This window comes from Phyllostomus discolor, chromosome 3 (assembly GCF_004126475.2).
Source record: "Phyllostomus discolor isolate MPI-MPIP mPhyDis1 chromosome 3, mPhyDis1.pri.v3, whole genome shotgun sequence".
Lineage (NCBI taxonomy): Eukaryota > Metazoa > Chordata > Mammalia > Chiroptera > Phyllostomidae > Phyllostomus > Phyllostomus discolor.
Window position 1 is genome coordinate 27,794,291 of NC_040905.2, and position 20,484 is coordinate 27,814,774.

The following is a 20,484-nucleotide window of genomic DNA, read 5'->3' on the forward strand; positions in this document are numbered from 1 at the left end:
ACCAGTGTGGGCATCATCCCACAAAGGGAAAGGTCCCCGTTTCAATTCCTGGGCAGTGTGTGCATGCCTGGGTTGGGGGCACACACAAGAGGCCAACAATGGATTGGTGTTTCTCTCTTGCAAAGATGTTTCCCTCCCTCACTTTCCCTCCTCCCTCCCCCTCTCGCAAGCAAGCAAGCAAGCAAACAAAGAACTTTCACTGAAGTTATAGACCTGGGGCAGGCCTTAAAAACCCAGAGGCTGAAAGGAACCACATAGGATAGTCTGATCGTAAATTCCTAACTAAAAGCAGGTCGTGATAGGTACTCATAACCTGGGTCTATGGCTTCCTTGACAAACATCAATCGCTACCTTAAGTGAGTCTGTCTGTTGTCTTTATGCACCTGAGATAAAATACCTTGAAACGTCAGAGTAATCTTTTCCAGACCCCTTGAAGGCACAACCACCCACCCCAGAGCAGGAGGCCCCAAAACCCCACCTGGTTTGTATGCTGCCCTTACACCGGCTCTATGTGTTACCAATGTTGTCGACTAATCCTGTGCCCACCAAAGCAAAAGTACGTGTCTCTCCATTTTGTCTTTTATCCCGTTCCAGACATTTGCCCACTTTGCTCTTCTCCTGCCCCCTCAGTCTACCACAGGTGGATTTCATATAACCCTCCTATATCTCCTCCTTTTATTCTAATGGACAAACTAAGTTGCAAAACTGCCCTTCTCCGGAGCATTTTCTCAGTACCCTTGAAGTTTCGTTGTTCAACAATTGTCCTCAGTTTGGCTCAAATAAACTCATAAAAATTCTGTACAGATTTAGAGGTTTCTTACAAAGACAGTTATCACAACCTTAGATGACCAGACAAAATATGGAGTGGGGGTGGAGGAGGGCAAGTGCGAATATGTGATAATTTATTTTTAAGAAGACCCTCATTTTGATTTAGTGTGCAAAAGTTACAGGTCTTAGGAGCCAGGCACACTCTTCCTTCTCCAAGCCTCCCTCCCTCCCTCCCTCTCTCTACCTCCTGGAGTCCACTTCCCTCGCCTCTCCTAACGGGGCGCCCCTCCCCTCCCCACTCCGGCCGCCCCGCCTTCCCGGGGCGCTGGGAATCCCGGACTGCCACTGGCCCGCGGAGATCCCGCCGCCCTTGGTCACCGCGTCCACTTCCGCCCGGGAAGGAGGCGCCTCCCACTCGGCTCACCCCTGACCGTGGCTCGGGGCTCGGTGGGTCTGCGGCGCTGCCCCCTCCCGGTGTCGGCCCCTCTGCGCGGTAGGCAGTTTCCAGCCGGCGGAAGAGGTACGTGCGCCTCCCGACAGGGAACCGCGCTGGGAGCTCCGCTCCGCTCTGAATCGATCGGGCATTCACGGGATGGAAGGAAGGTCTTTGCCATGTGCGCGGGTGATAAGCCTGTCGAAGTCCATGTTCAAAACCTGGCTTGTATCAAAGCAGTACCTTGTCATTGCAGAAAAGCAACCCCCGCCATTCCACCTGGACAAATTTTCCTGTATTATTTAGCCATGCACTTTAAAAACAGTTGAGATCATACTATATATAAACCTGTGTTCGTTTTCCTAAAGGCTTGTCAGAAGCTTTCCTTCCTGCCATCGAGTACTCCTTATAACTATTTTCCTACAGGTAAACATTTTGGTTGTATCCTTTGTGCTACTAATATAAAGCTATGGGGAAGCATGAGCATGTTTGTGTCAAGATCACTGTCCACATTTGGCAGCACTTTTAAAGGGTGGGTATTAAGAGAGGAGGTATACTGGGTGTAGGAGCCAGACGTCCTGGCTGCTGGGTACGTGCTGCCCAGGAAGACTGCACAGTACGCACCTACGGCCACATGGGTCGTGAGGCACCGGTGTCGCCTTGCCCAGGCCTTGCTGACATTGGGTACTGCCATTTAGGTTTCTTGCTGATGGAAAATGCCACCTGTCGCCTTCAAAGCCCATTTAAAATCAGGTGGTCAGAAGTGAGCCCTGCGTGCATCTGGGGAAATCCTATCTAGGCCTGAAGCAGCCCAAGGGAAGGTCAAAGGCAGCCAAGTGATTGGCACGTTCTCAGGTCAGTGTGTGCTCATCACCTCTGGCTTTCTACTTAATACTGCCTGGACCTTGTACCCTATAGAAAATACACATGTGATTGCTGAAAAATAAATAATTGGGCGAGTTGATGTTCACATTATCATCTAAGGAGAAGTAGGGCCCAGTCTTCCGCTGCAAGACTGAAAATCGGTTCCCAGGCACGTTCCTCCAGTGTTTACCCGGCCAAGGAGATAACCTGAGCCTTCCCAGTAGCCAACGCCCTTCGTGTATTATCTTTCAGTGTTGATTTTGTGGCGCTTGCGGATGGTTTCTATTTCTACATCTCTGAAGCTTCCAGAAATTTATCCCCAGACTTCTTTGCTTTTTACAGCCCCATCTCCGCCAATCCTCTTCTCTGGTTAAAATCTGTTCTCTACATTTCTGGTGGAGATTGTTATTGCGTTGGGAAGTAGGACTTCCGAGTTATTTAAATTCTTGGGGGTGTGAAAGTAGGCATACCACACTTGCTCGCCATACTTTACCACACGTTTCTCGCCTTTCTGACTTCCGGTGAGGAAAAGGGACTATTGTTCGATTATATTGTTAGAAGATATTTTTCAGTGTAAGGTAAAAAGTCATGACTCTCATACAGGTATAAAAATGAGCACTGTTAAAGGTTCTGTTTTATTCATTAAAGAGGAATCAGGCAGGTGTTATAACTGTTTCAAAAAAGAAGTCAAGAAGCACAAGTTTATACAGAGTAGAGGACGGCCTCAGCAAAGTACACCTCAGGAGAGGAGCCAGGACTGGCCGCTTCTCGGATTTGCAGATCAAACGTGCACCAGTGATCCCCAAGGGGCTTGACTTGTGACTCTGTGGAGGCGCCTGCTGTGTGAAGCCCAGGCTGGAGGATGTGCAGGAAAAACGTATTCATTCGAGACACTTGTTAAAGAACGGCGGGGCAGGCCTTATCGAGGACCATCATGACAGGCGTAGGGATGCCGCAATGGGATTTTGCCGTAGGAAAGAGAATGGGCTCAACTCTGAATACGAGAAAAATTGAGGCTTTAAAGCCAAAGAGTGGAGTAGGGCTCAGTGGTTGGAAAATTACTAAGGAAACACCAGGGTTAAGGGAATCCAGCTAAATTGACTTGACAGGATTGTGGCAGAAGACAAGGCAAGGTGATCAGATATCACCTGGGGGATGGTGGAGGGTAAGGATACGGATCAGATACAGAGAGTGGAAGGATTCTGCTAAACTGACTTAGCAGGTTCTTACTAAAACTGACAATGCAGAGATGAACTTGGAAGACCAAAAGTCAGAGTCCAGTTGAGAAGAGGGTTCAGGGGAGTTTGCTCAAGGAGAGCAGCTTTGTCAAGGACCATCAGTCTGTAGGGGGGGCGGACTTTGCAGTCATTCACACCTATGTGGCAGCTTGCATGAATGTTATGGGATAATCACAGGCATTAGTGGTGAATTTAGTGTGGCATTGCCAAAGAAAGTACCCACTAGGCCATCTTCTGCAGAAACAAATCTTGGCCAACCCTGGTACCGCCAAGAGGCCTTCACCTGTGGGGACCTAAGGTCTGACCTCAGGGTGACCAGGATGTGCTGCCAAACCCACCTGCCGTGATACAGAAAAGCCGTTCTGCACACACATTCTACGAGGGCTGCACCACACACGTTGGGCCCACAGCCCCACCCCTTCTGGGAGGAAACAGAAACCTTACCACTCGCAATGAATGACTCCATAAAGGACTTATGGAGAAAACACTTTCTTTTCTTTTTTTTTTAAATTTATTTTTAGAGAGGGAAGGGAGGGAGATAGAGAGAGGGGAACATCAATGTGCAGTTGCTGGGGGCCGTGGCCTGCAACCCAGGCATGTATCCTGACTGGAAATCGAACCTGTGACACTTTGGTTTGCAGCCCGCGCTCAATCCACTGAGCTATGCCAGCCAGGGCTTGGAGAAAACACTTTCAATGGAAAGTCTCTACAGTTCCATCATCCACAGCACACCCTTCTGCTTTTACTGTATTTGAACAATTTTGCAGTTCTTTGAAAATCGTGGGTAACTGTTGGATTTGTAAATTCTGTCCAGTCTCAATTTGCAGTTCATCTCAATGTTCCTTGACCTCACATACACTTGTGCTCCTTTCTCTTTTCCTTTGTACAGTTATAACATCTGTCTCATTTCTTCCTGTCGTATGTATAAAATAAAATCCTTACTATATTCATATTTAGATCTATATTAGGGTCATGGTTTTACTTTTTCCTATAAGTTATCTTTTAACAAATGTGTCATTTAGGGGGAAAGACTTAAAATCCTGAGAGGTTATTTTACATGTAGGAAATTTCTGCACAGTATAGTGAATCAGTAAAGCATCAAGGGTATGTTCCCTGAGGCTCTCACCCCACAATGGGGTACAGTCTGAAGAAACTGCCCTGCCCACCATGACCATGGCCCTGGTCACCCAGGCTGCTGTGCCATGTGAAGGGGCTGGGAGGAGCCCAGCCTTCCACACGCAGCCCACCCAGGCCTCTCCTGGCCACCACCCTTTCTGCAGGAGAATGCCTTTGTAGGGTCAGTCCAGAAGGGGGTCTCCTGGTTGTAAACACTCCTTTCGGAATGTGGGTATCAATTAAAGATAAAGTTAAATGATTCAGATTCAGATTCAGATTCAGGGCTCATCTGGAGTGACCAGGATTTTCTGTGGTCTCTGCCCCCTCAGGACAGCCCAGGTGAGAAACTGGCCCCAGGAATCAGATCTCAACAAGAATGCAGTGGACATGAAATTCACTGCTACTGATATCGGACTGTTCTGACTTCTTTTACTAGGGATAGTTCTATTACATAGTTTATGAACACAGAACAATGGAAAATGGAGTCAAGTTTCCTTTGGTCAAATGGCTAGCTCTTAATTTCATTCTTCTTAAAATTTAGTTATGTTATTTCTAGTTATGAACATTTAGAATGTTCCTGAAAGTACATGATAAAATATAGCTGCCACCCATTTTCACATGACCTAGATTTTAAAAAAAATTTCAGCCCTGGCTGGCTGGTGTGGCTTGGTAGATCAAGTGTCAGCCTTCAAACCAAGGGGCTGCTGGTTCGATTCCCTATCAGGGCACATGCCTGGATTACGGGCCAGATTCCCCATTGGGGGCATACGAGAGGCAACCAACTGATGTTTTTCTCTCTTTTCCCTCTCTTTTCACACATTTCCCTCTCTTTTTCCTTCCCTTACCCTGTCTCTGAAAATAAGTAAATACAATCTTTAAAAATATTTTTTTTTCAGTTTTTCCCTTGTACTTTAGGTCAAACTTTTTAAGGAAATGAAATATAACAAATATAAGTAAAACCAGCTATCTTCTTCCCCTGCCAATAACCACTGTCTAATAATGATGGTGTCTTTTATTCCCTTGAGTTATATTTTTAAAATCCTATATTTATTAATAAAATAAGTGTTGTTTTGGGACTTTAGTATTTACTGAGCATCAAAAAAGGGTATGATCTTTTTTATAGCGTTATGTTTTTGAGATTTATCATATTGATATATAGCTTGTTCATTGAACTGCTATAGAATATTCTTTTCATGATTTATTTTTTGTGTCCTAAGGTTGCCATAACCAATTATCACAAACTAAGTGACTTAAGACAACAGAAATCTATTCTCTCAAGAATTTATTCCATTTAGATCTTGGTCGGGTGGCTCAGTTGGTTGGAGCATCGTCCTCTACACCAAGAGGTTGTGGGTTGCATCCCTGGTCCAGGGAACATGGGAGGGAACAACCAATCAGTGTCTCTCTCTCACATTGATGTTTCTCTGTTTCTCACCCCCTACCTTCCCTTCCTCCCTTCCTCCTCTCTTCTCTTTCTGCAATCAATAAGCATATCCTTGGGTGAGGATTTAAAAAACTTTTATTCCGTTTTGGAGGCCTGGTGTCCTACATGAAGGTGTTGGTAGGACCATGCTCTTCCTCAGACCTTTGAAGGAGAATCCCTCCTTGCCTCTCTTTTAGTTTCTGGCCATCCTTAGTGTTGCTTGGTTTGTAGATGCATCGCCCCAACCCCTGCCTCTGTCTTCTCACCAGTGTGTCTGTCTCTGTATCCAAATTTCCCTCTTCTGATGAGGACACCAGTCCCCGCGGTTTGTGGAACGGCATCCAACCCACTGAGCCACACCAGTCAAGGCTGTATCTTTTCTTGCATTGTTTATGGAGGCTTTTATCGTATCATTTTTAAATTTTGAAGAAATTAATTTTTTTTTGTTGAGGAAAATCTTAAGCATATATAACAGTACAGAGCCCTGGACAGTGTGGCTTATTTGGTTGGGTACCATCTGGCAAACCTAGAAGTCCAGGGTTCGATTCCTGGTCAGGGCACATACCTGGGTTTTGGGTTTGGTCCCCAGTTGGGATACACGCAAGAGGCAACCTGCATTGAAATTTCTCTTTCACATTGATGTTTCTCTCCCTTTCTTTCTCCCTTCCTTTCCTTTTCTCTGGAATCAATGAAAGAAAAAAAAATTAATAACAAAAAAAGTAAAAGTAGAGAAACTAGCACCAAAGACACTCCTGAACTCATCGCCCAGTTCCAACACTGACACAGAAACACTCTCCCACCTCCACAACCCCCTGGGCTGCTCGGAAGCAAATCCCAGACATCTGGTCCATTTATGTTTATGGACATCTTTGGGTTCCGGCTCTCCTTTCCAAATTCAATTTGAGAACCTGTCTCAAAGAGTGGATTTAATCTATTTATATTTATTTTGATCTATCTCAGCCTTTCTCCCTGTGTAGTTGGCAGGTTTTAATTTTCCTTTCTTCTCCTTTCCTGCTTTCTGTTCGTTCGGTCAGACTCACTAGGTCCCTTCCTCATTTCTCCCCACGCCGTCGCTGTAATTTCTCCTGATCACTGTTTGTGTGGAGCGCTTTGTAGTGAGTTCCTTTTCAGCAGGGAGTGTTTTTGGTCTGGATTGTGAAAGTCTCCTTGTAAAGGAGGTTTGCATTTGCTTCTGTGGGCTGCCCAGGGACAATTGTTATGTTAATTTCTCAGCCCAGGTTTTGCTACTTGGAAAGGACCTTTTAGATTGGGGGGATGGTTTCTTTTTTTTCCTCTTCTTGGGCTTCCTTACCGTATTCCTGGTTGGCAGTTTTCCTTTTTTGTTGTTGCTTGTTTTTTATTTTCCCCACTCACTCCGAACCTTTGAGGGCGCTGACATTTTTTGGAGAGGTTTCAGCTACAAATCCCGTCTCCCGGGGCCCCAAGGCCTCGCTGGACTCCGAATGCAGGCTGTGTTACGGCCGGTCCCGTGTCTGGCCCGTCTCCAGCCTTGCCAGGCTCGATCGGCATCTGCTCCCGCCGTCCTGACCCTGGTTTCAGTTTCCTCTGCCGTCCTGGCTCGGGTGCCGTTCCCTTTCCCTATGTATGGGCTCCACCATTTTTTGTTTTTATTTGATGGTTACACTCGCTCCGGTATTTCTAGTGTTTGCATTTGGGACAGAGTCCTTTTAGCTCCAATCTGTGGTGTTGTCAAAACCAGCAGCGATCACTGATTTCTTTTTTTCCTTTCCAGAAAACACATAAAGGTGCACCTAGTAGACATTACACATATTAAGGATTTGTGAGAACACATTAAGCGAACATAAAATTGTTTCCTCTAATGTCTTCAGATGGACCAAATAGCATCATTGATTTCTTCCATGAGTACACTAGTAGAGTTAAAATTAGTATTTCTGTAATCTTGATTTTAGTTTATTTACTGTTCATAATCTTCAGATTTGCACCATTCAGAGTATAAGGCATATTTCTCTCTCTATAGCCCAACTGAACTGTCTCCAATGGCTAACGAAGCTCATCCCTGTCCCTGTGACATTGGCCATAAAATAGAATATGGAGGGATGGGGCATGAAGTTCAAGTGGAGCACATCAAGGCTTATGTCACCAGATGCCCTGTTGATGCCGGCAAAGCCGTGATTGTCATTCAAGATATATTCGGCTGGCAGTTGCCCAATACCAGATACATGGCTGACATGATTGCCGGAAATGGATACACGTGCGTATAAAGTTCTGCTTCTTTGCTCAAATCCATGTAAATTTCTGTGATCTATATTTTGTTCCCTTCAGGGAAAACAAAACCCAAACCAAAAAAACCCTGGCTGTATTCTGATTTATGCGATCTACTTCCTCATGTCTCTGGGGTGCAGGTGAATGGGAAATGTCCTATGAAAATTAAACACTCACCTGCTGTCCAGCGGAAGCTACCTGTTCCTGACCTAATCCCTGGGCTTCAGACCTTCCTAGGAGTGACCTCAATGTGGGGCCCTGCCAGAACAGGTACAGGACACGTGCCCCTGGGCAGAAGTCACCAGCTCTGAAATGAACCCGTGGGCCCTTGAAGCACGTCAGCCTCGAGTCAGATTTCACAGGCAGGGCACCTGCAGCTACCTCGGTTTCCACATGAACTGTCAGGGTCTTGTCTGAGCTAGACTGCATTCCAGAACGGCACAATGAGCTCTCCCTCCTCTCTCAAAGGTTTCTCCTTTGTCCAGTCTCAGGGCTAAAGCCATTACCTGGGGGCTGCTTTTCACTGCCCTGGTGTTGGTAACGGCTTCAGTAAAGTTCGGAGTGTAGGAAACGATCCTTCCCCTCCGGCTTCAGAAAGCACCAGCCCCAGCACAGGCTGAGTTTGGAGCACTCCAGCTTCCTTTGTTTTCTCTGAAAGATAAGCTGGAGATCAAAGCATGCACCTTCCTCGGTTTCCTAAGAAGGAGACCCCCTGCCGTTGTATGAAAATTTAATGTTTACCAAAAAGAGGACTTTCACTGGATTTTTCATGTTTTCATGCCCCTAAGTTCTTTTTGAGGATGGGGTAACTTAATTTCTCAGGGGCAAGCCCAGTCACAAAAACAAAAACAAACAAACACAAAACAAAACAACAGCAAAAAGATAACCAGGCTGGACAGTCTCTGGCTAAGTCGGACCCTGCGCTAAGGCGGTTACAAGGCTGTTGTCCTCATTGAGAGAGGCCTGGTTGCCTCTGGTCACCCTGCAGCTTCCAGCAGATGCAATGGGACTGCGGCTTCTGTTGTTTCAGGTGGTTCCTTTAGCTGATGTCAAAACAGTAAGGTCGCCTGGGATTTACAAAGCCCTTTCCTACTTGTAGGGTCCTTTTGCCCTCAAAGTAACTCTATGAGGTTGGGCAGTGCTGCATGCAGCCTCTGTCAGGAGAAAATGAGGCTAAAAGTGGTCAAATGACTTAAGAATACGGGGCAGATGATGCAGTACTGGGACTGGAATTTACATTCTTCTGACCCAAATTTCAGTGTTCTCTCCACCCCTGCAGGAGGACCTGTGTTCCTCTATCCGAGGCAATGACCCTTGATTTTAGGAAGCAGGTGTCTGGCCAGATAAGCGTTGGCCTCACCCTCCTCGACTGACTTGCATGGAAGGTTGTGAAAGGGAGCAGATCGGCCGCCCCGAGTCATGCCACTTGGGCGTGTGGGTTGTTTGGAGCTGAAGGCAATCGAGATCCGGCAGACTCTAGAAACACGTTTACCCCTCCCTAAGTACCTAAGTATTTGTTAAGTACCTAACAAATTTTAGATAGGGAGCCTGATCCAGAAAGAGACCTACGACCAAAGACAACTTTTACCTGAATGACCTACCTGTGTGGCAGGACACATGTGTAATTACCATACATCTGCTCTTTGCATTGTCCTGTGACTTACTCTTCCCTTGGAAGCCCCAGACCCATAACCTAGGCCTTAGCTCAGGAAGGCATATAAGCCTCAATTTCCTCACTGCCTTTGGGTGTCCTGCTTTTATGGGGGCTCTCCTGGGTGTGACAATGTTGGTGTAAGAAATGTTCAAACCTGCAGATAATGTTTATGAGTTTATTTGAGCCAAACTGAAGACGTTCTGGGGAGCAAGATCTAAGTGCTTCTGAGAGAATAACCCTTTTGCGGCTTTGTTTATACATTTGGAATTTAGAAGGGAAGGCAAGGAATTCCATGAAGGTGGGGACAGAAGGACAAGAGCGATAAGGGGATTACGTGCTCTCTTGAGGGTGGTTGTGCGTATTTCCAAGATATGTTAACCTTAATGCACAGAAATGAAGGCCAGGGCTTGCGTCAGGCAAAGGTAAACCTTCTACTAAAATGTTAAGTGCCTGGGCTGTGACTACCGACCATGACCTGCTCAGTTAGGAATTTATGATCAGATCACCCTATGGTGTTACTTCCCATAGATCTCCTTTTTTTCATCCACAAGATTGAATTTGTTTTCGCCTCTTCATTGTCTTGTGTTGTTTTAATTAATAGACCACCCAAAGAATCTAGAAAGGAATGAAGGAAATTTTTCTGCCCCTGCACTGGCCATGGGCTCAGGCAAGATGGCTGTCCACCTGCGACAGCCTCTTCTAGCAGCCTCGTTCAACACGCCGCCTCTGGGCAAGAACTTGTGCCTTGTTGGCGAGCTGGGTGGAGCTGGGGGAAATTGCTTGGTCATAGTGGCTGGACTTGCTAACCAGGTGTGTCATTCTGACCTGAGGCTAATGTGAAAGGCCAGCTGAGAGGTTTGGGGACAGGAGGGACTCTGGTAGCCACCTTGCTCCAGGCCCTCACTAGTGGGTCCCCTCGTCTCGTGGGGTATGTGCCCTGCTGAGTAGCCTGGTCATTTTAGATGGACTGGGCTATAAGCAGTCTGCCGGAGGCCGTGCACCTTTGGTTGTGACATCTGAGTTGGTCTGGCCTAGTGTCATTGGCCTCTTTGCTGTGATCAAAGTTGGCCCTTGTGGCCGTGACTTTTCCGGTGAGCGTGAATCACCAACATAACAAGTTTTTTAATGAATATAAGCAAATACTGAGTCCTAACAGCAACGGAACTAACATCAGTTCATGTTCCTAATTTGCAGAACCATCGTTCCAGACTTCTTTGTAGGACAAGAGCCTTGGCACCCCTCTGGGGACTGGTCTACCTTTCCGGAGTGGTTGAAAACAAGAAATGCCAGAAATATTGATAAGTAAGTTTTGGGGGCTGTTTGTGGCGCCCCTAGGGCACCAGGGAGAGCAGAGTCCAGAGTCTGGAGGGAAAAGTGAGCCAGGCTTCACTGTCCAGACACCTCCTCTTCCTCTGAGTAGGACTCGGATAACCACGACCCTCGAATTAAGTTCATTGCTTCTAGCTGAACTTGTCTTCTGAGTTGTTCCAAATAGCCAATTTGCAAATGAACCATTTGCAAGACAAGGACCATTGTCCTTGGTCCCCTCAAGGCTTAAACAGTCCTGGTTGCTTTCCAAATCTTGCTTTGCTCTTTGATACAGGAGACAAGTGATGCAGAGTGGGTGTTAGACAGGAGGAACGAGTGTGCCCAGTCAGACAGTTGGGGGAGCTGCCCAGCTGCGGCTGGTGCCTGTTGAGAGGAGACTGGGGTGCTGGGCAGGGCCAGATCATGGGGTCAGGTCTTAGAGCCATGCTGTGGCCTTTGGCCTTTACACTGAGGCTGGGGAGGCTGTCACTCAGCTTTCAGCTGGGAAGTGAGCTGGTCAGATTTGCCGGCCTTTTGGAAAGGGCCCGCCTGCAGCCCTGTCAGGTGGTTGAGGAGCTGGGCTTGGCAGGGACACTTCCCAGGAGAGACAGACATCACTCGTCACATGGGCAGGGGTGGTGAGGACGGCTCCAAAAGTCAGACTCTCCGAACCTCAGGGAACAGCTGCTGATGGAGCCCTGTTAGCTGCCCAGTGCCCTTCCCAAGGCCTCATACAAGACCTCTTGGTTCTTGAATAACTTTTCTTTCTGTTCCAGAGAGGTGGATGCTGTCTTGAGGTATCTGAAACAGCAGTGTCACGCCCAGAAAATCGGCGTTGTGGGATTCTGCTGGGGAGGAGTTGCTGTCCATCACATGATGATGAAATACCCAGAGTTCAGGGCAGGGGTGTCCGTCTACGGTAAACATGCCTTGTATGGATTTACAGAGTGAAAACAGCAGGATTTGTGGGTGACCAGAACCACGAGCCTCTTCCCTAGCTAAGGGTCCCAGGTGTAGCATAAACCCAATAGTCATAAAAGTGGCTTTAAAAATCTGAAAGTCGAGATGGGGAGTGGGGAGACCTGGGTCCCAACAGTGTTACTTTGGGAAAGCCTCCTAACCTGACACCTCAGTTTCTTCACTGAGGATGAAGGGGATGATGTTTATTTCTGTGATAGCAGTTAATACCAAGCAATATTTTCATGAAGAATATCTATGCAAAGACTTTTCCAAGACACAAATTATTCGCAACTGCATGCATGTGTATACGTGCACACATGCACAAACATACTCTGTAAAGAAGGGAATAAAAGAAAAACCTACTCTAAAATGTAAATAGCAACATAAACATGTCACCCCAAGCAGTCCACAGGTATCATGGCACTGATAAGAACGTCATATCTGTGTGTAGAATGGCATACTAAGATCATGATATCCAAGGGGTGACCTAAAAAATCCAGGATTATCTTCTGGAGGGCAGGCCCCTTGTACCACAGGCTTCCTCGATACTTGAGTGTTTTAGGAACCCACCTGTGTCAGTGTACCAGGTGACGTGAGAGGCTGAGGTTGCTTCAGCTGAGTGAATTTTTTGAAGACTTGCAACGTGTTTGCCCATTTCTTGATGGGTGATTTACAAGCACACCTGCCCACACTGCACTGAGTATTTGGCAGTTTTTAACCCTTGTGCCCCACCCTCCTTATTCACCCAATCTCACCAAGAGCGCCCCCCCCCCCCCCCCCCCCCCCGTGAATAAAGTCCTCAAAGGGAAACTTTTTGCCAATGTGGAAGAGGCGACACAAAAAACAGCAGAGGCACTAAAAAGCGTCAAAATCGACAAATTCAAAAACTGTTTTGAGCAGTGGGAAAAAATGTCTCAATAGAAGTATTGCATCAAATGGAGAATATTTTGAAGGTGACTGAAGTTTAACCATGTAAGAATAAATACTTGTTTATATATAAATTATGGGTTTATTGATGCCCTCCTCATAGAAGCATTCAGCCACACATACAAAAAAGATATTTGGCCTTCTTTCGTAAAATATACACATCATACAGTTATACTAGTGATTCTTATTTGGCTTAGTGATTCTTCACTGTGGTATTTTCGCTTACTTTTAGCATTAAAATATCCCATTAAGTATTTACTTACACGGAAGAAATAAATTTCCAGTTGTCATCGGGTTTGCTAGAACACGTTGTCTCCGCGAATTAGAAGGTGCTCCCGCTTGGATAGCTCTCTGGCGCCTCCTTCTGGCGGTTCTTGCGCAATGCACAAGCTGTGGAGCGTGACACGACTTGAAGCCTAGGGGAGTCAAATCACTGTCCAGCTATATAGTTGGGCAAGGAGCATGGCCATCTTTCCTGTGGCTTCCTGCCTTCTGGAAAGAATTTATAGGTGAGGGGAGGCTCTCTAGGTTACTTAGTTTCGCTGTGCTGTCAACAGGAAATGAGGAGGGAAAAGCCACTCATTATTTTCTCCCACCTACTGACTAGGTCTCCCCTTTACCACACTTGAATCAGACTCCCCTGAGTCCTCTCTCTGTGTAGACTCTGACCTTGGACCCAGCCCTTGGCTTCCTCGGTCAGTGTAGTGAGAATCCCTCACCTTTGATATCTAATCAGATCCTCATCCCCCATTGTCTGTACCTCATCACCAGGCCTGCCTTCAGGAGGAATCGCCCCTACCCCCGATGTTTCCTCTTAGTTTTCCATCCTCCCACGGCCCCCCACCCTGCTCCTTGGCCACAGACCCCCACTAGATAGGCTTCTGTTTGAGACTAATTTTACAGGGCAGCCCACTTCTATGGAATTGCTTTTAAAACTAAAATAAACCTCCAAATGCACATATTTTACTTTGAAAAATCAAAGAAAAGCCATGTACAGTTTTGCCGTGTATAATGCACATGTTTTTTGCCCAAATTTTTGAGGGAAATATAAAGACATGCATTTTACATGGATAGTACTAATTCTATATTTATATAAATGTTTTAAATTTTTTATTTATGTTTATGTGTTGAAAGTGTAGCTCTAGAAGGCAATAAGGATATCTGTATGCAAAATAGTACCCTAGGATATGAAAAATCAGTTTTGTTTCTAAATATAAATAAATAAAAAATGGAATTGAGAAGCCAAAATGAAAGATTATTTTTCCTGAAAATTTGGGCCAAAATGTGGGTGTGAAGTACACACGGGCACGCATTTACGTGGCAAAAGTCGGTAGTTTTCCGTGACATGCGCGTGGATGGCACTCATGCCTTTCATCCCTGTCCCCATCCTGCAGGCATCGTCAAGGATTCTGAAGACGTGTACAGTCTGAAGAACCCCACGTTGTTCATTTTTGCTGAGAACGATGCTGTGATTCCTCTTGAGCAAGTACGTTGGCATCTTTCCCGTTTGCATTCCTGTATTTAATAACATGAGTCGACATTTTGAGGGAAACATACTAAAAGTTTCACTTGTTGCTTCAAATATTTTTTGGCATTTTTTTTATTTTTAACAAAAAATTGTTTAAAGATTTTATTTATTTTTAGTGAGAGGAAAAAGGAGGGAGAAAGAGAGGGAGAGAAACATCGATGTGCAAGACAGACAAACAGCAGTTGGCTGCCTCTCTCACGCCCCCAGCCAGGGATGTGGCCCACAACCCAGGCGTGTGCCCTGACCAGGAATCAAACTGGCGACGTTTGGTTTATAGGCCAGCAGTTGATCCACTGAGCCACACCAGCCAGGGCTGAAAAAAATACTTTTAATCCTCATCTGAGGATACGTTTATTGATTTGTAGAGAGAGAGGAAGAGAGAGAAAGAAACATGGATTGGTTGCCTCCCATTTGCTCCCTGACTGGGAATCGAACCTGCGACCTTTTGGTGAACGAATGGGCAACACTCCAACCAACAGCCACCTGGTTAGGGGCACCATGAAGTTTTAAAGTTGGATTTCATTAGGGACTTAGAGTGGGATTGTATTCCCCTCAAAATGCTCTTGGTATGATCCCGTTCCTGGGCATAGCTGAGGCCCCGCCTCCTGTCCTCACATGTACAATCCTCAAGTAGACAAGGAGAATGCAGAAGAAAACTGGTCCAAAAGCAGTCCTCTAGAAATTAGTGTTGTTATTCATAACCCATACTTGATGTTAATGCACATTTCAAATATTTTATACTTGAATATATTAAATTTTCAATATATTAAATAGTATACATTTGAGTAAATGAAATTATGTACTGAATATTGTATTATATACAATATATTATATAAGATATATTAATACAGCTCTGGCTGGTGTGGCTGGGTTGGTTGGAGTGTTGGCCCATAACCGTAAAGTTGCAGGTTCGATCCCTGGTTAGGCATGTACAATCCCCTGACCAGGGGCGTGTGGAATGCACCCAATCTGTGCTTTTCTCTCACATTGATGTTTCTCTCTCTCCCTTCCTCTCTCTCTAAAAGCAATGGAAAAAATGTCTTCAGGTGAGGATAAAAAAAAGATATATATTAATACAATTTCAAATAGCTGATATTGTGTCATTTTTATATTGCCCTGAATTCCCTCCTTTCCCAGAGGTAAGGGTTGTGTTAGTTATAACATTAAAAGTAAAAAATTCATTATGGCTATGGAACTCAATTTAAAGCATTGATATTAAATCTCTTTTATGAGCATTCACAGAAGATTTAGAGATTGGAAAATATTACTAGAGGGTTAGAATCATTTCATCATGAAAATCTTTGCAAACCAGGTCTCTTCACTGACCCAGAAGTTGAAAGAACATTGCAAAGTGGAATATCAAATTAAAACATTTTCTGGGCAAACTCACGGGTTCGTGCATCGAAAGAGAGAAGATTGTTCGCCTGAAGACAAGCCCTATGTTGACGAGGCAAGACGGAACTTACTCGAATGGCTGAGCAAGTATGTTTAGCAGTGGCCAGTGCAAACTTTTCTCAAGATGGCTTTTGTTCAGAAATGGGCTTGGGAATACATAGATCATTTGATTTAATTTCTACTTTATATAAAATAAATCAAAGAATCCTGAAATTCATGATTTCATCTGAAACAAATTCAGTAGGAAATAAAAATTGTAAAAGTAGGTTAGTACCTGAAGAATTTGATTGCCACAGTCATATCCTGTTAAGAAGAACCCAGGGCTATTTCGGGCCAGCTGACGGCTCAGGAGTGGCTTTCCTGGGCCGTAATGGAGGACGACCTTTCAAATGACTGATGTTGCAAAGCCACGGTGACATGAACTGTAAACAGATTGAATGAAAGCCCAGCTTAATTAGACATTTATCTTTGTCTTAATACAAATACATTTCATGTCCATATATGGCACTACAAAAAATAAAGGTGAAAATATGGTCCCATGGGCCTAATTATATCAAGCTAATAAATTTTTTGAGTTTTTGAATTTGTGGCTTTTTCCAAAAGCTTCCTCCTAGGCATTTTTGGGTCTCAGCGGGTAGGGCTGCATCAAAAATCACTCCTGCGTGCAATCAGAACTAGTTAGAATTAAATCAAATACAAAATTCAGCTCCTGAGTAGCCCTGTCACATGTTGGTCGCTCAGTAGCCGTGTGTGGCCACTGGGGAGTACTGGGCAGTGCTCACCCACACTAGTGGAGGTGCTTCAAATCCTCTGGCTGCTCCTGTTGACTTTCGGTTAATTCTGTTACCACGCCATGTGACAGCCCCGAGGTTGGTCTCCCTCAGTTCCTGCTGAGAACTGTTTCCTTGGAAGACTAACCAAGCCTAGACCAGTCCCTCCCGCTGGACCCTCTCACGTCTGCAGACACCAGAAGGGCTGCTTAGTGTCCAGCCCATTCAGGCCTGGCTCTCAGTGGCCTCCCTCCACTGCGTGGGAGAACAGGGAAGGAGTTTGCTTGGGTCCTGGGTGGAGGGTGGGGCTTTCATCCCCAGGTGCCACGGCCAGCGTGGGGCCATTCCTTGTTAGCCCTGGGGCTCCTGGAGGGAAAATCATGGAAGACGGGGGTAAGAAGGAGCCCTGCAGCCTCAGGGAGCCATACCCATTCCTCTCTCGTCGCTGGGCGGGGCTGCAGGGGCCCAGCTTGCTGATGGGTTTAGCTCCTTCTGGGAGAGCAGTAGGAGTGACAGACAGACGGCCCCTCTGGAGAGGGATGGATGAAGGGGGTGGGGTGAGTGGCCTGATTCCACCTGCTATCTGACTTATTTTGTGATGTAAGTGGAAGCCATCTGACACAGTGAACTAAGTACCTGAGGTCATCTTAAAGATAATCCAGGACAAGGAATGCCAGAAGAGAAGCATGTCTCTGGAGAAAAGTTTGCTTTTTGACTCGTTCCAGCGTATCAGTTAGGCTTTCTTGGGGGCTGGAGATAATGGAAGGGCTGACTAACAGTGGCTCAACTAGCAGTGGCTGCGAGTAACACTGAAGTCTGTCCCACAACACCCCAAAATGGATTTGAGTGACTCAAGGCTCTCCTGACGTCAAAGCACGGTTTAGGTGCCTGCCACTCCAGGCCCTGCTCACCCGAGTGGCCCTGGGCCTCGCCTCACAAAACACCAGCCAAGGCAGGAAGGGTGGGAAGGGCTCTCTTTCTGCATGTTTTTGTTAGGGAGGGAACTCTTTCCCGAAATCCTCCAGCTGGTTTCCCATATGTATCGTGAGACACTGGGAGTGAGTATGAACTGAAGTTGGGGCAGTCCATGGCCGGGACTGGTTGGGTCCCCAAGCTAAGCGGTGCGGAGGCCTGCAGGGTGGGCAGCGGAGGCAGCCCCATGTGGACCACCTGCCAGATGTGGTCAGAGGCAAAGAGGTGAGAGGCAGGATAGGCATAGAGCCCAAGAGCTCCAAGTGCCCCAAGTGCCCCAAGTGCCCAGGCCCTAGCGCATACCTAAATTGTTTTTCTCAATGTCAAGTCCATAAAACGAGGAACATGGTATCACTTTGTGGGTGGGGTTGTTGGGGGAACTGTCTCCTGTGGGAAGTATCATCAGTGTGCCTTGTACTTGGGTCATGGTGGGGACTTCATATACCTTCAGAGTAGTGAGATGCTTCCATCCCAGCCAGAGATGCACGAGGACTAGAACTCACATGAAAATCACAGAGTTTCAAAAAAAAAAAAAAAAAGGGGGTGGGGGTGGGGGTTGGGAAGAACATCACTGGGAGATAGAGATCTCTCCTCTTTCTGGGCCCTGTGACGATACTACAGGCAGGTAGGAGGCTGTCTACCAGCTGGCAAGTGGGCCCTCCCCACACACTGGATCGGCCAGCTCCTTGGTGTTGGACATCCAGCCTCCGGAACTGTGAGAAATGTTGACTGTTTAAGTCCCTCAGTCTGTGCCATCTTTGTTACAGGAGCCTGAACTAAGACAGCCGTTCGACTGAAGAGACACCCTCACTATACTGGCCATTTTCTAAGCAGCCAGTTGCCTTTGGTATCCCCTTTTCTGGTGATTTAGATGATTCCCCATCTTGCAAGGTTGCCTGCAAGATCACCTAAGATGGAAACACACTTCTCTGGGCTTACAAATAATCTAATAATTTAATTACTGCCATTCCCACCCCGAAAACACCCAACCCCTTAGTGGAGCTGTTGCACAGTAACAGAGGAAGGCAAAAAGATGAAAGGAATTCTGTCACATGTTAACAGACCAGCCTCTTGGTCCTTCCAGACACATTTGCACTTCTCAGTCCTGTTTATGATGACCAGGCTCTTTGAACACCAAACCCACCCAGCCAGTGTAGGCACCGGGAACCAACAGGAAAAGGGTGGTCCTGGGAACTGACTTCAGGCTCACGCACCTTTAGTTGCTCTTGCCACGCACCAGGTTGTGGGGGGTGGGAATCTAACATACAACGGGTGTGATGCTTGACAAGTGATTTGGAATCTGAAGATAAAAGTGATACTGCCTTGGAAACGTACTTTTCATGAATTAAAATCAACAGCTATGAAACATCTCTATACCGGTTCCTGTTCATAGGCCACGTACTTTGTAAGGCTTTTGGAAGGGAAGTGTGGTTTAGTGGCTCTCCTCACACAACCACAAACTCCTTCAGGCACTCGACTTCTCGCCCAAGGCCAGCTGCTCTACCTTCTCTGCCACTGGCATAAGCCCTCGTCCATCAACTCACCCTGCCACATCAGTGATCTAAGCAGGTGTGTCTGACGAGAACCTGCTCTTCAAATAGGCGCATCCTGATGCAGCGCTGAGGATGTAGTGGCACAAATTGTAGTAACGTGACTTCACCACCCATTGTGTGGTGAAACACACACTAGTCTGTATGTTCAACAGGTTTAAAGCTTTCCATATTCAATTGTCCAGTTCTACAAACATTCTAAAATTAGAAAGACTGATACTAGCACTTATTCCCAAATCCTCAGTATACTTGTTTAGCAAAGCCACCACTGCATTCATGTGGAGAAAACACAGACCCAAGAGCTGCAGACTGGTCAGCATCCAGGTTCACAGGAGGTAACCCTGACACTTTGGTCAGGAAGAATCACCATTTCCTAATTTTAGGAAATTGGACGTCTTACAAGCAAATCCTCTACCCCTGGAGACACGTAAGTGAACTTTTATCACGATTCTCTGTAAGCAGCATTCTTCTAGAAAATCCAGAGAACCATACACAAGCAAAACAGTACAGGGGACGAGGGGGGAACTAGGTGGAGTCAGACTGGCAAGATTTGACCTGGCTCTGCAACTTACCAGCCCTGACATTGGCAAATGATCAAATCTCACTGACAAAATGTGAGGAAGAAGAAATGTATCTCCTTCATAGGATGATGAGAATAGGCAACTGAAGTGCTCTTCAAAACAAGACCTAGCTGGTGGTAATGGCAGCTACTGCTGGTCAGTTGTTATTTTACTGTAGAATTCATCCAGTAGCAGTTTACTCGTGCATGGCAATTCCAAGACATTTCCTTGCACTCTAACCTCCACTCTAGAATTCACTCTAACCTCCACTTGTTCTGGCCCTCTGATAAGCAAGCCTCGATTGGTTCTGACTTGCCCTTCTAAGCATCTGCAGCTGCTGTAGGAACCTGGGCCTTCTCCACACACAAGCTGGCTTGCGTTTAGGATGGGACCAGGACCGGAATAAAGCAACAGGGACTGTAGGATTAAACTTTCAATGCCAGGCTAAGCAGCACTGTGATACTGTCCAAGGTTATGTTGGTGTAACTGTAACCTAAGGGCATTGAAGACACACCATAGTTACGTGATAGAAACTCTCACCTATGACAGGTCTCTGCAATCAAAAGACCCACCCATTTAGACAGGCGCATGTAAATATACTACTATTAGTAGGATCCAGCCCATACTCACCTCAATGTTAAAATCAATCTCAAGAACAAAATCAATGGTTAAGCTGTTAAAATAGTTCCTAGAGCTTTTTAAAAACAACCAACTCCTCGAATGAAGGCAGCATTTGATTATAGTGAATGCTTATTAAAGAGCAAAAGATAAAGG

The 20,484-nt window shown here is 46.1% G+C and overlaps 1 protein-coding gene across 4 annotated transcripts; it reads left to right on the forward strand.

Annotated features, from left to right (window-relative positions):
* The first annotated feature begins 1,112 nt into the window (after window positions 1–1,112).
* Window positions 1,113–16,441, forward strand: CMBL (carboxymethylenebutenolidase homolog). Of its 4 annotated transcripts, none has more exons than XM_036020271.1 (7): window positions 1,113–1,288; window positions 2,408–2,485; window positions 7,842–8,075; window positions 10,935–11,042; window positions 11,825–11,967; window positions 14,330–14,421; window positions 15,776–16,441. In XM_036020271.1, exons 3-7 carry the CDS (start codon window positions 7,861–7,863, stop codon window positions 15,953–15,955), a joined length of 738 nt encoding a protein of 245 aa, XP_035876164.1. In that variant the 5' UTR covers window positions 1,113–1,288; window positions 2,408–2,485; window positions 7,842–7,860; the 3' UTR covers window positions 15,956–16,441. The 4 variants fall into 4 exon arrangements, 3 of the variants coding, with proteins under 3 accessions (XP_035876164.1, XP_035876163.1, XP_028386502.1); XM_036020270.1 differs by having other exon boundaries at window positions 2,408–2,481; window positions 7,840–8,075; XR_004901907.1 differs by lacking the exon at window positions 2,408–2,485 and having other exon boundaries at window positions 1,114–1,288; window positions 15,776–16,028; window positions 16,062–16,441.
* The last annotated feature ends 4,043 nt before the right edge of the window (window positions 16,442–20,484 follow it).